Source organism: Onychomys torridus, chromosome 10 (genome assembly GCF_903995425.1).
Source record: "Onychomys torridus chromosome 10, mOncTor1.1, whole genome shotgun sequence".
NCBI classification, from domain to species: domain Eukaryota; kingdom Metazoa; phylum Chordata; class Mammalia; order Rodentia; family Cricetidae; genus Onychomys; species Onychomys torridus.
This window is the reverse complement of record NC_050452.1, coordinates 12286902-12311932: the sequence shown is the minus strand read 5'-3', so window position 1 is coordinate 12311932 and position 25031 is coordinate 12286902. Positions and strand designations below refer to the sequence as shown.

Sequence of the window (25031 nt, the reverse complement as noted above, 5' to 3'; positions counted from 1 at the left end):
CATGGTGACTCCACCAACTGAGAGGGAGATGGAGAGCTAGGATGGAGCTGGAGAAGATGAACATGAGGAATGGAGTCTTCGACTCTTGCCTTGGTGTTTTTCTTCTTTTCTTGGGAAGGACCCCAGAAATCAGTTCACTCACATTTCCACCTTTGAAAGTCCCACCCCCATTACAGCTCCTTTGCCCCTTTCTGTAAGTTTTTCATTCCATGGAGCCTTTAAAAGTAGGTGTTCCCCCAACCAAGTCCCATTGTCTAGCTCCTTTCCTCTGTCAGCATGGTCTTGAACCATGGCTCCATACACATCTCCAGCTTCAGAGGAGGTAGGAAAATGAGAGCTTCTGCCAAGGCATACCAGCTTCACCACTGACCCATTTCTCCCAACTCTCAGAAGCACAGTTTTCATCTCCAAATTCCCCACACTCTGGTTCTTTCTACAAACTGCCCAGTTAGATCCACTCACTTCTCAAAGACCTTAGGAAGCCCCTGATGCACAGGACTTCCCATAGGTTCTCAACAAGCATTTGAACATGCATAGAGAAACCTTAATGGCCCTATTTATAATATAAATCCATGGTTAAGTTTAACCCAAGTCTATGGTACAGTGCTTTCAAGTGTTTTAGCTGCCATATCGTGGGATTAAGCTGATGGGGACTAGTCTCATCAAATCAAACAAGAATATGGCATTCCTGGAGGAGAGCCAGAATTCATCCCACTATCAACACAAACCCATCAACACACACACACACACACACACACACACACACACACACACACACACCCCTCATCTGAAATTCTTGTATCAAAACTAAAAACATTCATGGATAGTATAGTCCTACATAGAGGGCCACAGGTCTTGTAGACCATCAAGCCATAGTGTTCATGCTTGAGTGGCTGTGGCAAAGCCAAGGCCCCAGTGAGGTCAGATGGATGCCTGTCTCCATTTTCACCCATCAAATGTGTATGCAAGGCAATTTCAAGAACAAAACCGAGTCATAATTTTAAATGTCAGGGCATGGAGGTAGAGAGCTCCAGGAGGTTGGAAGTTACAGGCTCTGCTTCATTGTATACAGAGATCTCTATTAGATCTCTAACCTTTTCTGCCCCTTTTTGTTCACCTGTAAAGTGGGGATACAATTATTCACTGTAATATTACAAGCAAAATAACTATTTAATAATAATATTTTTAGATCAAGTGGGATCTTTGCTCATAGCCTAATTTTTAAAAAATTCAAATCTATGTCATTTCATGCCATGTGTGGCTGACCTTTGTTTTCTTTAGAAACTCAACCCAACATTTACTCAGTCTCTTTTGAACACTCAAGTGATGAATGTTGCTGAGTGCTTACAGTTCTACTCAAATACGAATAACTTTCAGGGAGTAAGTACTGGGTGCCTGTCATCATGGTAATTGATGGTGTTTTCACTTCAGGGTGTGGGCCTGATACTCACAGGGCTCTATGGGGAAAGCAAATGAATTGACTGGACAAAATCTCCTGCCCAGTACTTCTGATACTCATAACTCATTTCTGCCAAGAGGTCACAGTCTTATCAAGAGGGAATAACTACACACACACACACACACACACACACACACACACACACACACAAAATGGTGAAGTTGATGCATTGATTGGTACATTTGAATAAATTAAAATGTGTGGCTTATCATTACAACTCCATACGAAGGCTGGGTCTTCACTGAGTCTGCAATGAATTATAAATGCTTGCACCAAAACAGAGGATAATCTACAATGCTATCAAATGCACGTCTCTCTCCCTAATGTCAAAGTCTAGATCCCACGCTGCCCTGAGAGAAAGCATGCAGGGGCACAGGCATACTGTATTTCAAATGGAGATTTTATGTAAGCTTATTTTTATAGTGATTCCAAGAGTAGCTGCTCTGCTTTTCATCTATGCAAACTGGAAATAAAGTAGGCACCCTGCCAGGTCCATGACAGCAGGCCAGACCCAGGCTGCCATGGGTGACTCATACAATGACATCTAAGGGGTCCAGAAAAGAACCCTGACTAATGGCTTTTGGATTCCATGTGACCTTTGATCCTCAATGCCTTAGACCGAAATAAATGACCTAATTCCAAGGAACTACATCCAGTATGTGAACCCTAATGAGTGAAAATGTACCTGCTCCACGGTGATTAATAGGTACTTGCTGCTTATAATTCCTTCGATCTTAGCCCAAATAGGGTGAATTTACTTGTCAGATGTTCACTGTTGAAAACAACCCACTTTCCAGAATGGGACAAATTTGAGAGTAACAGTGGGTAAGTCAGATTAAGTCCACCCTGGAGCAAGCTAGAAATACACACTGAATTCGCCCAAAACCATGTCACTGTCTCAGTACTTACTGATGCTGTGATTACTAAGTGCCAAAAGCTATCAGTCTCCAGAACCAGAGCACGAATCTGGGGACATCCACCGCCAGCACACTCTTCACCATCATACCACAGTTAGCTCCCAGCTCTGGACACCATCACTAAGAACACTAAGAGAGATGGAGGGACATGCACCCTCATCTGTAACTAGACCTTTACTGCACCCTTTCTGCCTTCCCAGAATGTCCGCAAACACGGTTAACAAACTAGAAGAGATGATTCTCGTTTCTCTGTGACCTTGGCCAAGCAGAAACTTTGGTGTATTTGACATTCTCATTGAAAACTATTTGACACCTAAAGGGAAGTTGTTACACACTGAAAAATAATTGAGGCATTGCACAGGAAACACAAAATAATTTGGTCTGACTCATACAATGAAAATAACTGAGTATGTTTTGAAACTGGGGTTGAAGGTATAAAAATAAAGAAAAATAACCTTCCTATCTAAAAATCTGTCTTTCTGCATGTGTCTCTTAGACCCTGGCTGGCTAGGCAATGGCCCAACAGAGTGGACATCACCAGAAGCTTGTTAGAAATCCCAAATTGTAGGTACCTGTCCTTGAATCAGAACTTACATTTTAAAGAAGTCCCCAGATAATTTGAGTGTTTATTAAAATTTTAAAGTTTATCTATAAAACAAATCAAAGTATATTCAAGTTGATCATAATTTCTATTTTCTGATGTTTTAGAAGGCAGCCTTTAATTTTTGAAGGCTATTTCTTACACAGCCATGCGTTTCTGAATGTACTCAATGTAAGCCTCATGATACAAATACAAGGGGATACTATGATTATAAATACCAAGCTATACAGAAATAAAAATCAAGACAGTGTCTTCTGTGAATAATCTAGACAGTCACTCTGGTTTTATTTATTTTTTCTATCTCATGACCTCAGTAATTTTATATAACACAGGATCACCTTTACATATGATGTTCAACACCCGAGATAGACTAGACTATGTCTTCTTGTTCGGAGTAAAGAAGACAGGGAACACCAATGGCCTAAGTGGAGACAGTAGCAGAAGGTAAGCGGGCCACTGAGAGCCACCTAGATGATAATATCAGCACCGTATCGGATTTGGATTGCAAAAACCAGCTTTCTTCTCTGATGATCAAGTCCATGTGAGTCTGCCTCTGATCTTGTTTTCCTATCTGCAGTAGTCAACAAACTAATATTATGACACAGTACAAATCATCTATCTTGAAGGAGGTCATTTTCTTTCCCTGAGATAGGGTCTGACACTATGTAGCTCTGGCTGTCTTGGAACTTGCTATGTAAACCAGGTTGGCCCCAGCTAACCCAGATCCACCTGCCTCAGTTTCCTGAGGGCTGGGATTAAAGGTGTGTGCCCTTGCACCTAACACCATTAATTTTTCTAAACATGAACAACAGCTAGGAAAGTGAACAGTTCCATGTTGTAACCAACAGGTCTGTCTGGACATTCCCAGTAGCTGATTTCTGTCTTTAAACTAACTCTAACATGCTATACCCTGTGACAGTTGATCTCTGTGACATGTTAGTTAAAGATAGAAAAGTTAGCATTGGCAGCCCAGGAAATTAACTTAATTGTGACATATTTCAACGTCATTTTTCAGTCTTTGTCCAAAGGCTCTGAGTATCTACACATTAATTAAAGTTAATTTGGCCTTCATGTAGAGTGTTAGTTCACATATTCACTTCTTTGTACACATCGGCTCAAAACCCACCATTTCCACCTTTCAACTCTAGCCCCACGAAGAAGTTTCCAAGCAGGAGAAGATGTCTCCATTGATTTATGGAGCTACTGCCTCAACTGAGCAACCAATCTTCCGGTATAACTATAACACAGAACAACCTAACTGAAACATATAAATTCCACATACACTTAAAAATATTATTGTCTGTAATTTAATATAGCCGAATGTTTCTAAGCTTACAGCCTTGCATGCAGAAGCAATTTTTCAAGTATTAATACTTAAATGGGTCATAGATACCACATCTGTCATTCTGTCCTGAAGTCTATGAGGCAAAACCAAGACTATGCTGGCCTATTGATTTTTCTAGCATTTGCTTTAATTTACTTAACCATTGAGAAATCCATCAGTACATAAAGGGCAACTGTCCATTACTGTCTCATTTGCAGACATTCCTTCCCCTCATTTTTGGTAAATATTTCCCTCAATTGCTATGTGTTTACAGTGTAAAAATGAATTAGGAAAGTGCGCACACCTGTTTCTGTTCAGTAACGGCTGCACTGAGGTATATGTAACGTGCTTAAAGATAGAATAAATATCTAGACATTATTACATCTGTGTGCAAAGGGTGGTAAATTAGATCCTAATTACATTAACAGGGATTCTGCCTCCCAGCTTAAATTTTACATGAGCACTCTGCAAAGCTGCAAAGGCTCTGCTGTGGTTTCTTTATGAGCTGGTGATTACAGCTACTTCCTATGCGGTCACTAAATATTCTGTTTACAAATAAATGAAGAAGCTTAGAGCCAACTTGCCAGGGTAATAATCTATTTTTTGCTCCCCCTCCCTCGCCTTAACAAACCCTCTCCACACACGCATGGCAACAATCAGGAGCCCTGGCTTCATCTAATTACTCCATCACATAATTTCACAAATTGCCTTGTCACTAGGGAGCCAAGTGCAAAACACGCTCACAGTGGGATCTCAGGCAGCAGCTTCCATTTACTACTCATTCCTTGTTAAATTAAACATGGAAACACCAGTTGTATGAAAGAAGTCAAAAAGAATGCTTGCAAATGAGCCAGACACATATAGCTCCTATTTACCATTTCACAAAAATGTGGCTGGCAACAGGCATCTCAAGCAAGAGGATCCACTTGCCTATCCCAGTGTTAATTCAGTGTAGCTTGTCCTAGTCACCAAAAGGCTGGGAACAAATGGGCTTGTCCAGAAAGGAAACTCCATCACCTACCAGCAGAAACGTGGGCACCTCAGAAGGACGTGATCTCCTCCAACCCCTCTATTCATTATCCCTTCCGCTGAGATGCCTGCCCCTGATCGCCAGGAGAGAGTGCATCTGTAGTAGATGAATGACTCTAAGTCCTTTGAAGGTATAAACAGCATGCCACAGATCTATTCTGGCTAGAAAGACAGACCCAAATTCCACTAATCTTCAAAAATCCTCAAAAACAAAGTTCATCAATCACGTTCGCCGCTCAGTACTGTGTGTTTCACTTTTAAGCACTAATGCTGCACATGTTTCTGAACCACATCAAGATAAATGCTCCTTCATCCCAGGACAGATGTGGGTGGAAGGGAAGAGTGTACAGCCAGTGACATTACTAGAGGGAGTGAACCTGAGGTTACGCTCCTGGAAGCTGACATTTTTATATCAACAACTAAACACAGCCACTGGTAATTAAAGGTATTGCTTTGTGACTCAAGAGCCAGCGGGGTCAGGGACCGTTTTCCATCACAAACCAGTCCTTTATGCATGTAGATTTGCCAGCATTATCTGCACAGGGAGAAGGAGACATTAACAGCAGCTGTCTCTCTGCTTTTACACTGAACATTCTATTCATACAGACAGGTGGAGTAATTTAAAAGCCAATGCGGTGCAATTTCAATGTGACTAATGTCACTGCTGACTAAAATGCCACCATTACCACTGTTTATGGAAACATTACTAAAATTACATTTTATTCATAAGAATTTTAGGATTCTGGTTATTACTAGCTTTAAAATGATCAGCCCTCGGTGTCATACCCCAGAGCAGCAGCTTAATTCTCGAGGGTTTAAGCAGCCTTCTCTGCTGAGAAACGACAGTTGGAGTGTAGGATCAAGAGCAATCGGGACTGCATAAGCAGTTCCTTCTATCTCCATAAAGCAAATTAAAGGCATATCTCTTTGGCGTCCTGACCGTGTGTCAGGCAAGAAAGAAAAAAAGTCTTCAAGGAGCTGAATTCTCTGTTAGAGGGTTTGGTAGGATTTGCATGAGAGAAGTTAGAGGCTTTGCCCCCAAACCACCCTCAGCCACAGGCAGAAGGAAAGTTGAGCAGTTAAACTGTGTTTAAAATCTGAAATTCTAAAACTCCATAAGTTATGGAGATTGTTATAAACTATCTTGAGGGAGCTTTTGTCTCTTCATCAAGGTAAGTATATGTGGGAGACAATCCAGTAAAGAAAGAACCATCCATGACCCATAGTCACCAGGAACCATCACACTACATTTATAAAGTCTTGTGCCAAATTCCCTGATTCATATTTTTATGTAAAAATATACTAACTAGTTATCTATGACATGAGGTTATATTTACACCTTTGAACTCCCACAATGCAACAGTGCAGTTTGATTTGGCTTGTGTTTGAGAAGGAACTCGGTGGAACAACATAGAAATTCAAGTCAGGAGCTCCTAACCCAAGCTCAGTGAGTGAGTGCTCAGGTTCTGACCTGAGACAAGTCTTCCTGCCACCTCACAGTACTGTGGCAGAGTCCAGTGCACATGGAAAACGTCCCATTACAAATCCCCACAAGATACACATTAGAATTTATTCAGACCATTGATCAATTATTTCTTCAGCTCCTTAAAAGACAAAGTGATCCAATGCCAAAATAATCAATAAAGCAACACCATGAAGGGAAGGGAAAAGGACAATCTCCTCCTCTCTCTCTCTCTCTCTCTCTCTCTCTCTCTCTCTCTCTCTCTCTCTCGTTGTTGTTTTTAAGTGAATTCAATTCTGTGGAGTTCCTCCCCTGTAACATTTGGAATGTCAGAATTATTCCTAAACTGTTGTAAGCTGGCCTGGATGATTTTTGTGGGTTTTTTTTAGAAAGTGTTTACATGAACAGATGACCTTCCTGGCCTCTGGGTTTCTCCAGAACTTCCTAAGGCACCAAATTCTCAGGGTCATTTCTGTCTTAGGACAATGAAAGCTCTTGGGTGGTTCAGGGACTCCAGGAACAATAAAATAACAGCTGACCACTAAGATACAAAGACCCAAACAGCAGATTCCAATAAGGGTTAAGTTGGGATAAATTGCCTTACTCCTTTTTCCTGAAGAGATAATGCCGAGACATTCACATCCAAGTAGTTAGCAAAAATCTCTATTAACATTATTTCAGTCAATATAAAAGCAGGTCATTTGTATCTCCTTTAACTGTAAACTAACTTAAGGTGTTAATGTTTATGCACATCAAAGTTATATAAAGGCCTGTCTTTAGATCACACATCTTATATTGGAAGCCACGGCCACTGTGCAGTGGTTGCTGAGTGGGGGCACTGGGTTGTACCTCCAGAAAGCGAGGGCTGAAGGGGCTTTGAAATGTCAGAAGATTTCATTGCATAACCCCTCCGGCCCCAGAGGCTGGCCTACAAGAGTCTGAGGATCCCAATGAGTTCTTCAGAATTCCTTCCCTGTTTTGCTGGGTGAGGTTCCGGTATGGGTTAGGGAATGGAGGAGGGTTGCTGCTGTTGTGTGGATTTGGGGCTTCGTGTTTTTGAAAAGCTGAGGGTTGAACCTAGGTCCTTATCTATGCCCAGCAGCTTCCTTACCACTGAGCTCCTTCCCCAGCAGGTGACATTTTTGAGAGCTGGTCTGGCTGTGCAGCTCATTGAGGCTAGCCTTAAATCCTCTGTCCTCCTGCCTCAGCCTCCAGCTACTGGGATTGCAAGCATGAGCCACCATCTCTGGCTGTACTGTGAGCTTGACACTGAGACCAGGCCTGAGCCCCTGTGCTCAGAGATGCCAGCGTTAGAAGCAATCATTTTGGTGGAAAGCTAAACAACCATTCATTACATTACTCAACTGAAGCGTCAGTTAAATAAAGTTTGCAACCTCAAGTCATTTGGTATAACTCTAGTAAGCTTCGGTCATGATCAAGAGGGCTTGTGACCAAAAAAAAAAAAAAAAAGCCTTTATAATATGGTCTCCATAATTTGGTTGGCTGCTGGCACGGGCTGTGTGACAGCTATTATTGGATGCCAACTTCATACACCTGGAAGGAGGGAATCTCAATTGAAGAACAGCCCCCATCAGTTTGGCCTGTGGACTCATCTGCAGATATTTCCTTGACTGCTAATGAATGTAGGATGGCTCAGCCCACTGAAGGTGGTACCATCCTTATCCTGGTAGGCCTGAGCTGTATTAGAAAGGTAACTAAGCATAAACCCAAGAACAAGCCTAGATGCAGCACTCCTCTGTTGCCTCTGCTTCAGTTCCTGCCTCCACATTCCTGCCTTGACTTCCTGCCTTGACTTCCCTCTGCGAAGAACTTCTCCTCTCCAGGTTGCTTTTGGGTTGTGGTCTTTATTTGCAGCAATGGATGTGAACAGGTTGACAAACAGAAATGGAGAAATTAGGTAACTGAACATGATTATTTAAAAGACTCAAAGAAGCAAAATGAGTCACTTTTCCTCATGGCTGGTAGTATGGCAAAGGTTTGAGATTTTTATCCTGCAGAAAAATGCACATTCAACTATATTACAAGAATAAACATGTGTATACAGTCATAGTCACAGATTGAGGTATGAAGAGGATGTTACCAGTTATGTCAAATGCAGCATTCTAGTTTGTGACATATAGTTTTACTTCTTTCCAAACAGTCCAAAGTAATGTAAAGCAATGCATACAAAAGTTACCTTTCAAAAACAAAACCAACCAGTTTCCCTTAGTTGAACCTCTATTCTTTGGGGCAAAGTACCTTCCAGGAATCTTATCTTTTCTGTTTGCTTTGTTTGTTAGTTGGTCAGACTTCTTTGAGACAGGTTCTCCCAATGTAGCCCAGGATGTCCCATACTCTCTAGTAATCCGGGCTCCCTCAGCCTTTCAATGCTCTTATCGTGTCTGTGGAATACTGAAGTCCTTGGATTATGGCTTCTGCAACCACTGCTGACTTCTTGAACCCTCAACCCCTGAGAAGCTGATGAGTTGGGCTTATATAAACCAGACTTCCGAAAGACTAGATTGAGTTATCTTAGAAAAAAAAAAGATAGATTCACACATGGACACGTGGTATCCCAATTTAAATTTAATTTCTCTAAAAGCTAAATTGAGGAGGAGTGGCTGCATGCATATTCATTGACCAAGTTTAATATTTTATTTTAGAAAACACATTGTCATTAATCGGAATAAAAAGGCAGCCACGCTGCTGACATGGGCTTTGAAGTCTGAGGAGTGGCTAGGGTTCGTTCAGTCATGTGCATAGCCACAAGCAGCCCAACAAAGTGAGCTCACATGGACACTTGATTTAAACTAAATCTTCATCCTGGCATGTGCTGGCCCTGGGTTTGATTCCTAGAATCCAGGAAGGCAAAGAAGTGTTTGCCAAGAAACCAAATATTATGTGTTCCTTTCTAAGCTTTGGGAATGAAAGAAAATTTCAGAAATATTGCTAGCTAGACCCTACAAAAAGTTGCCCAGAGAAGGGACAAGCAAGGGTGAAATCAGTGAATTAACCGCCCACAGCAAATGTCCCCGTCGCAGCTGGAAATGAGCATGGGACACCCTCCTATCAGAGACCTGTGTACCTGTTGTGAAGTTGCACTTGGGTTTTCCCTTTTGATTGTTTTTCCTTTTCTGTCTCCTCATCAGCAGCCCATAATTACCCCGGGTCAAAGGGGCACAGCAAGGAGTGGGCAAGAGAGAACAGGCAATGGGAAGAGGTGGGGAGAGGCTGGGGGAGGGCTCTGCCGGGTCACTAATGGCCTCTGGGGCAAGAACTTGAAGACGGGACTGTGCGGTCCCCTTTGATCTTCTAATTCACAATGATCATCAGTATTAACTCCAATTCTTCTGGGTGAAGAACTCCAGCTGTAGCCTTTCAGTTTACCTGACCTAAGAAAATTCATCACCCATCCATTAGGATTTCAGTAACTACCTAAGCAAAAGAAGGCAGTTGCCCCAGAATCTGTTAGCCCCCCATTCTATCTTCATGACTGAACACAGTTTATATGATGCATACCACAGAATAATTAGGGCATTCCCATTCCTCCAATAATTAAATAATCCATTCCATTTTCCTCCTGAGATGGATGATTCCCACTTGGATGAGAAGCAGTCAGGGTTCTTATGTAATCGGAGGTGGAATATGATGCCTTTAAAGCAGCAGCCATCTCTTGAGATTTGCCGGTTGAGCCTGAGTTAGTGCCCGCAGAACTGAGCTCTGGTCAGAGGAAGGGCAAGTCCACAGGAGAAAGGAATGACTGCAAAGATGTGCCTCTGTGTTGAAAAGACTTGGTCTTAAATGTGGCCCATGGACATCTGGAAGGAAAAGCTCTCACTCCTCCCTACTAGTGTTGAAGTATAGCAGTTTAATATCTGCAGATAATACATGATGGCTCATGTCTATAATCCCAGTACTTGGGAGGCTAAGGCAGGAAGATTGCTGAAAGTTATAAAAAGAAAACTAAAATTCTGGGTTACAGATATGACTCAGTAGTAGGGGGCTGGCTTAGCCCAAGGCAAGGCTTCACCCAAGGTTTCACCTAGACATCACACACAGACAGACAGATACACACACACACATACACAGACACACGCATGCACGCACGTACACACCCTATCTAACTGCTATAACTACAAACCACTTCCTTTGGCTAGGCACATAAGAATGAAAGTGGTCTGAGGTTGGTTTAGACCATATTGTTGCAGTTCTTCATATTACCCTGACCGACATCTCAAGCAAGCTTTCACAAATACAGATGACCTGCCTCTCTGCCTTCTAAAAACTGCCCTATTTCCTTCAGAGCTGGTACGACAGGCTAAGAATAGTCACTGGTAAGAAATAAAAATGTGAAGAGAAAAGAAAATGTCACCAAAAGCTCCCTGTGTGGATACCGACCTGCCTGCTGACCCCTCTCTTACCTTGATCAACAGAATGAGCCATAGGGACATCAATTAGAACTTTCCCACTGCAACAACTAATTGCAGTGTTTAGAGATCAGCACTTCTGGAACTGTTAGCAAGACTCTGACACTGAGATTCTCCAATGGACCTTGTTATCAAGATCAGAACCAATGGACAACATCTGTCTCTTCTAGAGCAATCAATTCCCAGTCCAATTCCATTTGCTCCATGCGTAGAGTGGCAGACCCGCAGGGTACTTTTCATCTAATAGTGTTTCTATGGAAACACCGTGCTCAACCTGGAAGATTCTACAAGCCCTCACACTGGCTGTATCCACGTGAGAGTAAAGTCTTGTAAATCAGAAATTGAGGCATGAATTTGCCCACACACATATGAAAAATATTTTCCAGGATGGATGCTCACACACAAAATAATAAATGAAGGAAACAAACACACATAGGAAATACATGTCTTTTACTCAGAAACAGTGTTGGTAAGGCTTAAGCTGAGAGCATCCTCAGATCAATGGAAGGACTGGGAGTTGGGAAGTCTGGCTGCCAGTTAAAGCCAAGCATTGGCCTTTGAGAGATTTCACCGCCTGGGTCTGGATCTCCAAGATCTCCAAGATCTCCACTTCCCCTCAGCTTTCAGGATGCCTGGGACACACAGAGGCTCCAGGCAGGAAAGCACAATCACTTCACATTCTAAATAAGACCCTCATTAACCACTTTTCTATCTAAATTATATTTTAAAATGCACTATGATCGGGCAGGGAAACCAAAGAAGAACAAAGACTCTTGGTTTTAACCTGAAACGTTGTATTTAGTACTTTTCCTTAGTCCAGGAGTCCCCTGACATATCTCTATAACACAGCGTAGTCAACAAAAGTGTGGGCTGCCAAGCACATCCAGGGGAAGTCCCCAAATACAGCAGGCTGTTTACTGTGAGGGTATGCCTTGGAAGGGGGGAAATATCTTGAGGTGACCTAAGTCCCATAGATATCAGACAGTTTGTAAGTGTGTGCAATGTTTTGTCTTCAGGCAAACACAAGCATCTCCATCAATAAAGGCTTCTATGTCCTTTCCTCTTCGCTCTTATTAACCATCTAAATCTTGTCACTCATCCTTTTCTCTTGAAGGGAATCGTTTCTTTTAAGAGATTTTCCCTACTTAGCGACACTGACAAATGTTCAGGAAGTCTAAGCTGGGGGATTGAGAGGGTGCACTGAAAAGTCTGCTCACTCCATAGTTGGCCCGGCCCCGCTTTAGACTTGTCTCCTTTGCTCTTCTGTTTTCTATACACAGGAATGCACAGGTTAGACGGCTAGAGTCCGGGAGTCCAAGAATCAGCCGTTAGCTCTCTGGACTAGTAACATGGACTGCGGATTAAATCTACCTGTGGCTAACTAAATACCAAGGCAGTTTCCTTCCCTTGCAGCTGGGTACAAAGCCTTTTCTATGCCTTTGATACACAAATGCTTGAAAGCCTTTTCAGCTTTTAAACTGAACAAATTCAATAGAAGGATCAGTCCGTTTATTTTAAAAGAATGGGGGGGGGGGGAACCCTAGCAACTTATTTTCTACAAGGTGTTCCAGGTTTTAGACTACGCCTTTTGGTATTTAAGAAAATTTCACTTACAATTTGCTAATAAATGATCATTGCCATTTTTAATTAGCCAGAGTTTCGATCGCTCTTTTATGAAGAGCAAGATTTTCGAATGGAGTTTTCAGATAAATTATATTAATCACATAGAAATGACATCATCGTTTACAATGTGTGGCTGTCTTCCTAAGGAAGTGTCTCTAAAGAGCTGCTCCTCTAGAAGCAAGATACCATGGGCTCAGTATTAACATGTAGCGATACTCTTTCAAGTCGACAGTTTTCTTCCATAGAATTTACTGGAATCAGCTCCTAACTGTGACTCTGCTTAAGTTTCCCAGACATTTCTTCTGTAAGGATAACAAAAGAAGGGAAGGGCATTTCTTGAACATGGAAATCCATTTGCTCTTTCCATTACAGGGATGGTGGGAGGATGTTCACTGAAAAAGGAAAGGGGTGAAAAATCCCACATCCCTTAGCTTTGCCTTCAGATGATGTCATCAGAGTAACTAACTGGTTTTTGAGAAATCGCTATGATCGGTGTTTCTATATGAGTAGATGGCAATGGAGTGGTCAGGGTGTGGAAATCCCTGGTAGAAACTTCAATGCAACTTCCACAGATGTTCATAGAAAGCCCCAGAAGCCTGGAGAGTGGACTTCGCTTCCAGGACAGTGACCCAGGCCTCCAGAAACCACACAGCTCCTGAGTAATTTCCATTATAATTGTCCCAGTAACACACAGCTCAGATAAGCATTGTGCTTTAGGTAAAACCGTGCTATTAGGAAGGATTTGGTGTCTGATTTTTGTTTCTTTTAGACAGTATCACTCTCTGCAAGGTTCTTCATAAGGGTACAACCTGAGGAAACTGGCAGGTGAGTTACATAGCTCGTCCCTGACTCTCCTGATTCTGTCTGAATCAATATTAGATTATATTTTATTTAGGGCCATCTCAGCATCAGCCCTCCCCAAAGTTCCTTCTCTGGCTGAGATGGGAGATGGGGCTATTTCTTTTTTCTGTTGAGATACGAGATAGCAGTAGTTTGGTTGGAAGTTCAGGGCCATCCTGTTTGCACTCTTACTGGTTGGCTCTCAGGAAGAACTCCAGCATCCCTGCATGAGCACTCCTGGCGGATTGTCACCTCTTCTCTGGTGGATGCTTTCATCACAGGCCCTGGACACCACAGTCCTCCCTTCTAATGCAACAGCGGTTGACAATCATCAGATGGTAAGTTACAAAGGCAGATCCCAAAACATTTATCTAAATGAAATGAATTTCAGATAAGTAATGACCAGGGTCAGACTTAAAGGAAACCCAATATGTTGTCACAATCATGGCATCTAAAACCAGTAGCCTCCACTCCTAACCAACTCCTGGACTTTACTCAGAATGCTCAACATTGTCTAGACCGTGTTTTGGATCCTGGACAGTTCAGATGAAAGAAGAGAAAACTATTGTTTTCAGTTGTTGGTAGTGCTCTCAGCTTTGATTTCATTCACCAGGGCTGAAGAATAGGGATTAATTTCTATCCTTGAGTGTCAATGGAGGCACAGCCCCTATCCAGAGCAGCAGAATTAACGTTGCCTTTAGATACTGCTGCGCACGTCCCTTTAGACCAGAACCACTCATGAGGAACATGGCTGGAACAGTGGGCAAGGGGTGAGAGCTGCCGGGCTCCGGGCTTCCATGTTTAGGGCAAAAGGCCTTTAAGAAAAGTAACCTAAGTTTAAAATAGTGAGTCTATTGAAGCCAAAGTCACAAATTCATAACCTCCATTCATCTTGTAGCTCTATTTCAACCTGTCCATATTCATCCATAATATTGAAACAATATTACTGATTTTCATAATATTATTTTATTCATAACTTTTCATTTTGGCTTCTTTCTTAAATGTCACTAAATCCACATACACTTACAAAATATCCACCAAAATATTGTGATTATAAATATTGTGAGCATGAAATTCATTCAGAACAATACCAAACCAAACAAATCCCCTGTTGGCATAAAGCCCTGAGTCTCCAGTTTCTCACATCTCCAGAATTCCTGCAGTGGAAATAGCAGTACTCACACAGACAATATAAACTGCTACTCTGCTTGAAGAGTCCCAGGGGACTGCACAGGAAGAGCTGGCTCTATATTGCTGTTTTCCTTTACAGTTCTAAATGCAGGGACAACTTTCACTGGGGCTCCGATTCACTGCACTGTCATAATGGAAGGGTCCATTCAAGCCGCTGGACAGCACACTGCATGATCATCTTGCCATCAAAATATAGTTGACAAGTTTTCAGACCATTCACTACAAAGGTCCATTAAAGCACTCACTACAGATATCATCTATGGGGTGGGTTCTACTTTCTTCTTAGAAAGCTTAGTTACTAACTCAAGTAATTCAGAGTCACTTTGAAAAGCAATGTCATTAATATAATACTTAAAATCACAAGTACTCAGGGATTACCAAGCCTTATAACTTACAAAAATTAACAAAATTACCATCGTGAACTTCACATGAAGCTCCTGACTTAGGGTATGGGTCTAGGAAGTAAGTGTCATCAGCCCTTGGTTAAATACTGGGAACACAGTGATGCATGAAGTCCAGGGGGATCATTTTCCTCTATCAAAACTGGTTCATTGTCCATAGTTAGTTTACATATGTCATTTAGAGTCCACTTACTGTTAGATGCTGGAACAGCCACGCCCTCATGATATTGGTGGCTACTTTGGGAAAGATGCCACGCTTTTTGTGACGCTTTTTGTCCTTATCAGGGTCATCATCGTCACCTGTGCTGGGGGAAGCTACACTGTTGTCCAAGCCATCACCTGCAAACATAGTGAATCAAATTTTGACTGATGCTACCTTAACAGACTTTATTCAAATAGAATGCCTTTGGATACAAACAAAACCAAAAGAGCAGTTAAATGATTACTAGTTTCTTCGGTACTTTAATTTTATTCCAAGACAAAGAGAAAGAACAAGGTCTCAGCTCAAAAATAATCACGTCTAAAAAAGAAAAATGTCTTCCAAAGATCAGTGCTAAGTGCAAAAGGAATGGAGGGAAACAGCCATGTCTGGAGTGCCTTTGTTGCCATGGTAATTATTCCAATCTGTGCAACACCTCTACTGGGGAGGTGCCCTGTGGTGGCACCGTTACTGGGGAATCTCTGTCTGGGTATTTGAACTCCATGTACAGCCACTGACGTCAATTGGTGAGACAATGCAATTAATACAGCAACTACTGCCACAGGTGATCTATCTTAAGATTGGTTGGAGTAGGATGGAGAAATGCAGGTAATCCATCACATAAGCAATTTGCCATAGAATGCTTCAAAGAAGATATAAAATTTTTCTTAGTGTAGCAAGAGCATCAAGTTTGGTATGGGAAAACCTCTGACATATTTTTTAATTCAGAAATAATTACTATTGAAATAAAATAAAAGTAACGCTAGAAGTGTATTGCACTAATAATCTGGGCTGTTTCTAAAATGTCTTCTTAAAGTATTGCACACTGAGATGTCACCTGGTAACATATTTCTAATGGATCCTATTTTTCTGCTGGTTTTGTTATAAACACTTGAATTGTTTATTTTAGGAAATACTTCAGCTCTGTGACTCAATAAAATGATAATACAGCTTTCCTTTAATAATCCCATATTTGACAACATGAGAAAAAGAGTGTTGCTCATATAATCACAGGAACAAAAGTAAGTCACAAGATCTAAATTAGAAATCCCTGTTTTTGCTCCTTGCAGGAAAGTTGAAGGACAAACCACACAGGACTAAACCCGATAGATACACTGATGATCAGCTGCCCTCTGACGCATCATCTTCTCACCAGGGAGCTACCTGAGGCCTGTCTCTGAGTTCTAGAAAGGAACTTCTAGAAATGGATGGACTGATCTGGGCCCAGAATAAAGAACTACAGTGACCAGGCTTAGAAATGCAGTAATGACTACACCCCAGGGCACACTCATCCCATTAAAAAAGTCACTGGGAACCTATGGTCCAAAGAGCTTGACGCTTTGGTAATACAATTTGCCTGATAACTACCTGTTGGAACTCGTCAGATTTTCTTTCCTGGCTTCACCAACTCCACTGCATGTTTCTACTCTAGGTCCTCAGCGCAACAAGAAATCTCTGTCTTGATTTTGCTTATTCTAATCACCTATAGTAATTACATTGCAAGTAAGTCTTCAACTTTTCTTAACTGTTCTCTCAGGAAACCCACTCCTCACCCCTGTATCATGAAAAGTGACCCTCCCCCCTAGTGTTTCTCAGTTGCCTTGATGGATCCTGAGATGAAATCCATGGGGTGGAGCAGATGGACTCCAACATTTTGACTTTTAGTAGAGCTTCACCACACCATGAGCTTTGGCAGAGCCTCTTGTAACATAGACTTTGAGAAAAATTCTTCATTTTAGTGCATTTAACATCTATAAAATCGTGAGAGCTGCCTGGCCTCATAGAATGGGCTCTGCCTAGAACAGATCACAAAGACCCCCAACTCCAAAGCCATCAGCCAACTAATGAAGAAAGTCCTGTGTTTCAAGGGCACATGGCTGGATACACTGATGTCCCCGGTGAACCAGATACCCACACACCTAAGTTGATGCTGCCTGCTCTTTATTTGCATAGCCAAGTGCTTTATGAGAAGTCCCCTTGGGTTTGCCTAATAAATTCTTTGAAAGTCCAGTATTTAAGGAAGCTCTTCTACAGAGAAGCAGTTCACCACATAAAATAACAATTCATTAAAGAAACATGAGAAAAGAAAACAACTCCACACCATTTAAATTTGCAATAGCTTGCGATATGCAGAGGGTGGCCAAGTAAGAGAAACATATGACCCGATCAGTGATTAAAAATGAAAAGCTTCTAACCCAACAATACTGTTTTCCCCACCTCTCCATGACAGGTTTCCACCTTCACAAAAATAGCCTTTTTATCCACCTCAAACCCCTTCAGATTAATTTAGCAAGCAATGCCTAGTGCCTGCCTAGGAGAGAATTCATTGATAATTTATGGAAATATCTACCATAATCCAGTGGAGATGACTTTTTTCCAGCTTTGTGCATTAATAGATAATCAAGGCCTTCAAGCAGCCTTAGTTTCCCATTACCTCGGGCAAAAGAATTCCTGAAAGCGTGCCTTGAGGGCACCTGAATTATATACTCCATTAGGAGAGGGAGGCTTTCTGCATTCCACGGGTAACACTCCCCAGAACCTTTCCTGTTTATTTCTGCTGTATGAAAGCAGAAGCATTAGGAACAGAATTTTTTAAGTGAAGACTTATGTAGATACAATGGAGAAGCCTTTCAGGCGGGAGCCAGATCACCCCTTCAGTCCCTGGCAGTGACCTCTCCTGAATAAAAGGTTTCTGTTACATCATTAGCTCAAGCCAAAAACAGCCCTGGCTTAATGCACAGTTTGTTCTTCCTACTGTTTTTAGGCAAATACAGCTACTTTACTCCCATCTGGGAGGGAAATTACACTGCTGGGTTGTAATCTAAGACAAGATTTTCATTGGAAGCAAATGCTTTCAATCCAGTGTAAATACTGGTGCATGTTCAGAAAGCCTAAAACAATAAACCTTGCTCCTTCCCAACACGGTTAGGGAAATAGAGAAGATGGGGGCTGAGAAGAGCATAATAAAACAGAGTATTCTAAAAGCAAACACTTTCATAGATTTTAATAAATTGTTTAACCTCTTCCACTTTCTAGAATTGAAAATTGATCTCACAGCGTCTCGACCTCAGAGGAGAAGTCTAAATGGTCAATTGTACCTTTAGCATTTCAATTCACTCAGCAATTTGATACAGTCACCTCGCTGTGGTCTCGGGAGGATTTATTTCCTTTTTTTTATTTTTAAGATCACTACACAAACTTGGAGCACCACGGCCGACCACGCGGCAGCAGGCAGCGGCTCCAAAGCCCATTTGTAAAATGTCAGCAGCGACTTCATTCCTGGTGCTGACTTCTCCTGCCGCCAAATGAAGGCAAACCGAAAAGGTGGAAATAATCATAAAAATGATGCTACTCCATAAACAAGCTTACGGCCTCATTAGGGTAGCAGTGGGCTCCAGTGGGTGATTTATGCTCGTTTTGCTGATGCTATGAGGAAATGCCACAGGGCGACTTTAGCCAACTGCTAATGGTTTCTGACAGCTTCTTAGCAACTAGTGCAAGCAACGTTGTGGCGTTTGCTAGTGACAGAAACCGAAAATGTCATATTATCTGCCCATGTGTCATGAAGTCCGTGTGGCAATTAACCAGTAGGCCAGTGACTGAGGGGCCAGAGGCTCCTGAAAATGGCCTTTGGCTATGCAGAGGCAGCGATGGCTGCCTGTGTGCAGACTGCTGCACGTATGCAATATTCTAATGCAGAAATCCGCTCCCTGCAACTTCCCAGGTTCTGATGAGAGGGGGTCAGGCCGCTCACATTCCTTTCTTTCCTTCACCTACGTGACTCTCTGGGCATAGGCCCTGATGCTAACAGAAGACTCCAGAGGATTCTTCCTGGCTCTGATTAATTGGCGGTACCTGGCTCTGTGCTTTTGGACGCTGCATTCGAAGGTGCTAGCTCTTCTGCTCTCTCACAGATTAATCTAAAAGGATTGAAGATCACTGAAGCAGACTCATTGCCTGTCAGATTGCAAGAAGCAAAAGAACTCGGCACAGCAAAAAGATACTAGTCCACCAACACCAGGCTTCTAACAAGCAGGGAGAGACTCTTGGCCACACTTTGCAGTTTCCAAGCTATCAAAACCACGCACTATATGTCAAACTGTCAAACCTTTCAGCGTGGGCCATTTGCCCTTTCAAATAATATTTAAGGATTGTTTTTACAAAATTTTATAGGCCATGGTCTAGCGAAAGAAGCCGACCAACAACGAAAGGGATTTGTACTACAATTCTGCTGTGGACAGTCTCTGGGGAGACCTGGGCCTATCTCTGTGGAGCAAGGCAGGTGACCTGTGGCAATTCCCAGGCTGCCAGAGAGCTCAGATTTCAAACCCACTGAACTCAAACATCCCAAGTCTTCTATTTAAGCATGCCTAGGCATTTAGACTCTGCTATCTCCTGCCTTTCAAGGCAGGATAAAGCGGCATTTATTGTATTCAGACCATTCAGTAGGTCACAGTGGCCAGGTCAGCAGGGAATTCCTCTACAGACAGGTCCAAGCTCTGCTTCCCACCCCTATTTTTAAAACTACATTCCCCTTTCCTCCTAGGACTACTATTCCCCAAAACCTACTGGAAGGGAAGTAAAACAAAACCCAAAAAAGAGCCTAAGATTTACATCACAACTGATGGGAACTCCACACGTCAGTGGACTGTCAGGTAAAAATAAAGTGGGTTGCGTGTGATAGAGGCGAAAGTCCTAATGAAGGAAGTGGACTATCAAGTGCAGGGCACACAGAAGTGTGAGGTTGGGACCCCTTGTTTTGCTGGAAGTTACCAGACAAGCATAGATTCGAGAACATTTTCATTTACAATTTTGTGTGGAGACCCCATAGTTTGGGGCCATATGCTATTCCTTTACTTTTCTTCTCTTGTAGTGTTTAGGAATAACAGTGTCTTGTCCTCGGAGGTACCTAGATTCAATAACCAATGTCATTGGTATTGTAGCTTTCAACTTGGGAAAATTCTATTTTGTCCAGAAAATGGTCTAAATGGTCATTTCAAAACCAATTGGAGATGGCTAAATCTTCCTGCAGAGGGGATCACTGTCATATTGTCATATGTTGTGACTGTGGACAGACAGAGCAGAACATTAAAAGCTTCCTTTTTTCTCTTGGAGCTTCCACAGTAAATCTACAAAGGGGAAAAAAAAGGTCCTCCTCAGCAGGATGACTCCAGCCTCCCTAGTCACAGGTACAAATGCCTCATCAATAGGGAAAGGTTAGGTTTCTTTTCAGTGGTCAAGTGTGCCTGGTGCCCAGGAGTATCAGAAAATGCAAAAACTCACCCCCAAATCCACTTCTCTAGATCCTGGGGTACCCAATTTCCCAAAAGCCAGGTAGAATAATGCATCTGTGTTATGTTAAGAGGAAAAATGGCAAAATTTACAAATACTTCTTCCTCAGAAACAAGCGAGAATACTTCAGAGATCTTCAGGAGTTGTATTTATTGTCTTCATTTCAAATGCCCAAGGGCCGCCAGAATCATTTTTCTGAATTACACATCTGATCATTACCTCCGGCACTCACAGACCGTCCATGGTACCCTTTGCCCTTAGGATGAAGGTCATAGCTTTTAGCCTGGCACAGCCTCTTTCCCAAGTGTGTTTTCAGCCAAGATTTTGCCAAGACTCGGTATGCTCAGGCACCGACAACCTGGTCCTGAGCCTGTGGGAAGCTCTCTCTTGGCACTCTGTGGCTCTCAGCTCTTCATGGTTTCTTAGGCTAGTTCTTTCAATGAAGTAGGCTTCTCTTCCTTCCTCCAGCACTGTGGCAAGCTTCTTGGTGACCTTTAAGGCCACATTCTACCGCTATCTGCTACACGAAGCATTTCCTGGACTGTGGCTGACTTACTGACCCAACACTGGGTGTTTTTATTTTTCGTTACATATCCACCCCAGCTGCCCAATATGTCATACTTTAGACCACCAACTTTTAGACATGGCTTCTTGACCTCATTACAGCAGGGGCCAAGTCATCCTTGTGTCTGTTTCTGAACCAGGAGTCATCACAGTGTAAAGGGAACAATGTGCTTTGGTGTGTGGTGAAAAAAATTTTTTACACTGTGCAGAGAAAGCATGACTTTGATTTCCACCTGTTACATTTCTTTTCAAGACATACATGAGTAAAAAAAAGTCTTGGAAAATCCTCACTCATGAAATTTGATAATGTAGAAAGCATAAGAGATATGCATTCTCCAGGATTACAAAGTGTTCTCAGAATTTAAAGCTCCTCATGGGCAAAGAACAGCCGTACAGTCAGTGTTAGAATGCTTGCGAATGCTTGCCACAGCCCTTCAGAAACAGGCCAGTGCTTCCTGTAATTGTCACTTAAAATGTCTTACCTAACTAAAGGATTTTGTGGTTAGTACAGTTTTCCTGAGTTCAACATTAAATGATAAAGCAAGGGCTATTTTCTTCCTCTTTATTTTCCTACTGAAATATGAATAGTCTCTATTTATTTTCTAGTTTTTCTGTAGTAAAGAAATTCAATTGTCTTTAGCAGACAAGTGGGTCCTGGTCTTAAACTTCCATTTTAACAACTGTTAGAAATCTAAAATTCTTGAGACTTTAGCTTTTCTTAGCTTTTCCAAGAAATAGCACCAATGTTCCCCCAGCATTCCGTTCACCTGCCTTAGCAATATTTCAGCACTGGGTTGTCTGAGGACTCAGTGTCTGTGGTAGAGACCTGCATGGCAAAGGTTCAGTCTTGGGTGTCAGCGGGAAGAAGTTTCAGCCGACATATCAAAGCATATCCCAAGGCTTAAGTCTTAGTACTTTTGTTATTGTTGTGTTTTGTTTTGAAATAAAGTCTATGTAGCCCTGGCTGTCCTGGACTTTGCTATTTAGATCATGTTGGCCTCAAACTTACAGAGATCTTCCTGCCTCTGCCTTCTGAGTACTGGGATTAAAATTCTGTGTTACCATGCCAAGCTTATGTTTTAAATAGGAACAAAGTATACTTTAGGTATCCTCTAATCAGAATCTAATATTACAAACAGATGATAATCAAACTCAAAGATTAACTTGTGTGTTTTACATTGATTAGGATTCTGTTAATTTCTTGTCTTCCCTTCTATAATTCTGCTCAAACTCAAGTGATTCATGTTGCCTTGTTCTTAGTTCACAGTAATTCCCAGTTGACCAATGGGAAGCAAGGAAACAAAGCAGGGTCTGCCAACCCACAACTTTCCTTCAAAGTTTGAGATGATTCTTGTGAAAGATGCGATAAGGAGTTAATTATGGACACCTGCTACCCTTGAGCCAATTTCTAGCATGTTCTTTCCAAATGGTGTGTGGTACAGACACACCAATGGAACTTACAGGACAGGAAGTGCTAAGAATGAGAGTCTGAGCTACGGCCCACTGGCACGCACTGGATTTACCACACCTGAAAATGGAGGGAGGGGGGCAATGCATTCAAGACCAGCTAGGGTTACATGGTGAGGCCCCAACTCAAAGCTACAATGAAGGAACAAAAACTAAATCACCTCGAAATACACATATTCCTGGCACTCAGAAATATCTCTAAAGTTTACCAAAGTTTGCCTCTCCTGAAATTGGTCACAAGATTTCAGCTTTGTAGGTGAACATACATATGTTAAAAGATGGCGAGAATGGGTTAGCGACTGTGGACAGAGTTCAGTTTTCTCCCACCCTTTAGCAGACTCATGATACTGCAGAAGAGGAAGATAATGTCTCAGCACTTGCAGAAAACACCTCACTTTTTCATTTCAAAGTGACCGCCACCCCCCCTTAGAAACCTATCACTCCCTGCAGCTCTTGATACTGTCACTGTGGTTAACAAAAGGACACCGCACTCCCACTTCAGCCCAAGGACCCTGTCTGTGCTGAGCACAAGTGGCAAAGGGCACATCTGCAGTCCTACCACTCTGAACAAGCCCCAGCTCACCCTGTCTTGGAAGCTAAGCAAAGACAGGCACGGTTAGAACATGAATGGGACACACACCATGAAGGGCATCAGCAAGAATTTCCAATCGGAGGACACAGAAGCTTAAACAGCGTAATCACAGTGATAAATATGTAGTTGCAAACTCATGTGCTTCATCAGATAGCAATAAAAACCCTAGAGTGCATGACCTAGACTAGAGAGAACTTCAACAGAAATCTGAACAGAACAGAGAGGTGAGGGCAGAGGACAGAAGACACCATTCCCACTATAGGATAGGAAGAGCAGGCCCATAGGCCTCAGGAACTCACTGGAGTAGCAGAACCAATGACACTGGACAGTTGGAGGAACGAGAGTGATAGCCTTGTGGGTCCCCAGGGTTCTGGGAATTCTGACCTGCCAGGGGAAGTCTGTGGAGTTGTCAGGGCCTTCTCCATTGTGTACCAGAATATCACACACATTTCCTCAACCAAACCTCCACTCCACTGTGTCTCTTTCTAGTGAATCTCACATCTTCTCCCCTTCCAAACTAGGGTTGAAGAATGCAGGGTGGGGTTGGGGAGATGGTTCAAGGAGTAACTGTACCAGCTGCCAAGCCTCACAGTCCCACTGTCAACAGCGCTGACTCCTACAGGTTGGCCTCTGAGCGCCACATGCATGCTGTGGCATGCGTGAGTGCAGATCCACAAACACGCAGGAAATGAAGAAGTAAAGCCTTAAAAGTTAAAAGGGGAAATAAGGGCTGGGAAAGCAACCAGGTCATTCAAACAGAACCTAACTTAGACACCTGGCATGCTAACAGGAATCGGTAACTAGGCCTCTTGGATATTCAGAACAACATGTTTCCACAGCGGTGCAAGTTAAGACTGTTGCTGGGATCCAAGGTCAGCTCAGTAAAGGCAAAGCAATGCATTAAATCAAGCAAACACCCAGCGGCCTGGGGGTCCTGGGCACAGGAAGTCAAGTACCAGCCTGAGGAGAAGGTCTGTTTCCTTTCACACTTCTGCAAACTAGCAAAAGCTGAACGATGCAATTGCCCTTGGCGTCTCCTTTTCCGTGTCTCTCTCACTGTCTAGCACCCTTCCCTGGAACTCCTAAGTGCTCCAGCACTTGAGGGAGGCTCTTCTTCTGCTTACACCTGGCCTGCTCCGAATTTGCCTTAATCATCTCCCTCTGGCCCAAGCGCTCACCCTTGCATCCTGGGGAGGTTCCAGTCACATATAAAAGAATGGCTGACACCATCCTCAAGTTCCTATAAGTATTAAGGATTCTACAGTAAGATTGCGGCTGGGGATGGCGGGACAGGCCAGTAATCCCAGCACTTGAAAGGTAGAGGCAAGGGATCAGAAGTTCAAGGTCCATCCTCAACTACTTTTGAGCTCTAGGGTGGCCTGGGCTACATGAGATCTCTCAAAAGCCAGAAATAAATAAAGGAAGATGTGTCAGCCTGACTCCTTAAATGATAGAATTTCAGGTAAAGGAAGGAAGGGGGTCTGGAGAGATGGCTGAGTGGTTAAGAGCACTGGCTGCTCTTTCAGAGGACCCGGGTTCAATTCCCAGCACCCACATGACAGCTCACACCTGTCTGTAATTCCAGTTTCCAGGCTTCTAACATCCTCACACAGACATACATACAAAACACCAAGGCATATAAA

At 42.6% G+C, this 25031-nt stretch overlaps 1 protein-coding gene across 2 annotated transcripts in view; it reads right to left on the bottom strand.

Moving 5' to 3' along the window:
• Meis1 (Meis homeobox 1) overlaps positions 1 to 25031 on the bottom strand; it is a 138434-nt gene that overhangs the window by 45121 nt on the left and 68282 nt on the right. For both annotated transcript variants that reach the window (XM_036201359.1, XM_036201360.1), the window contains exon 8: positions 15468 to 15613. In XM_036201359.1, the coding sequence (XP_036057252.1) occupies positions 15468 to 15613 (146 nt within the window). The remainder of the gene's footprint in view (positions 1 to 15467; positions 15614 to 25031) is intronic.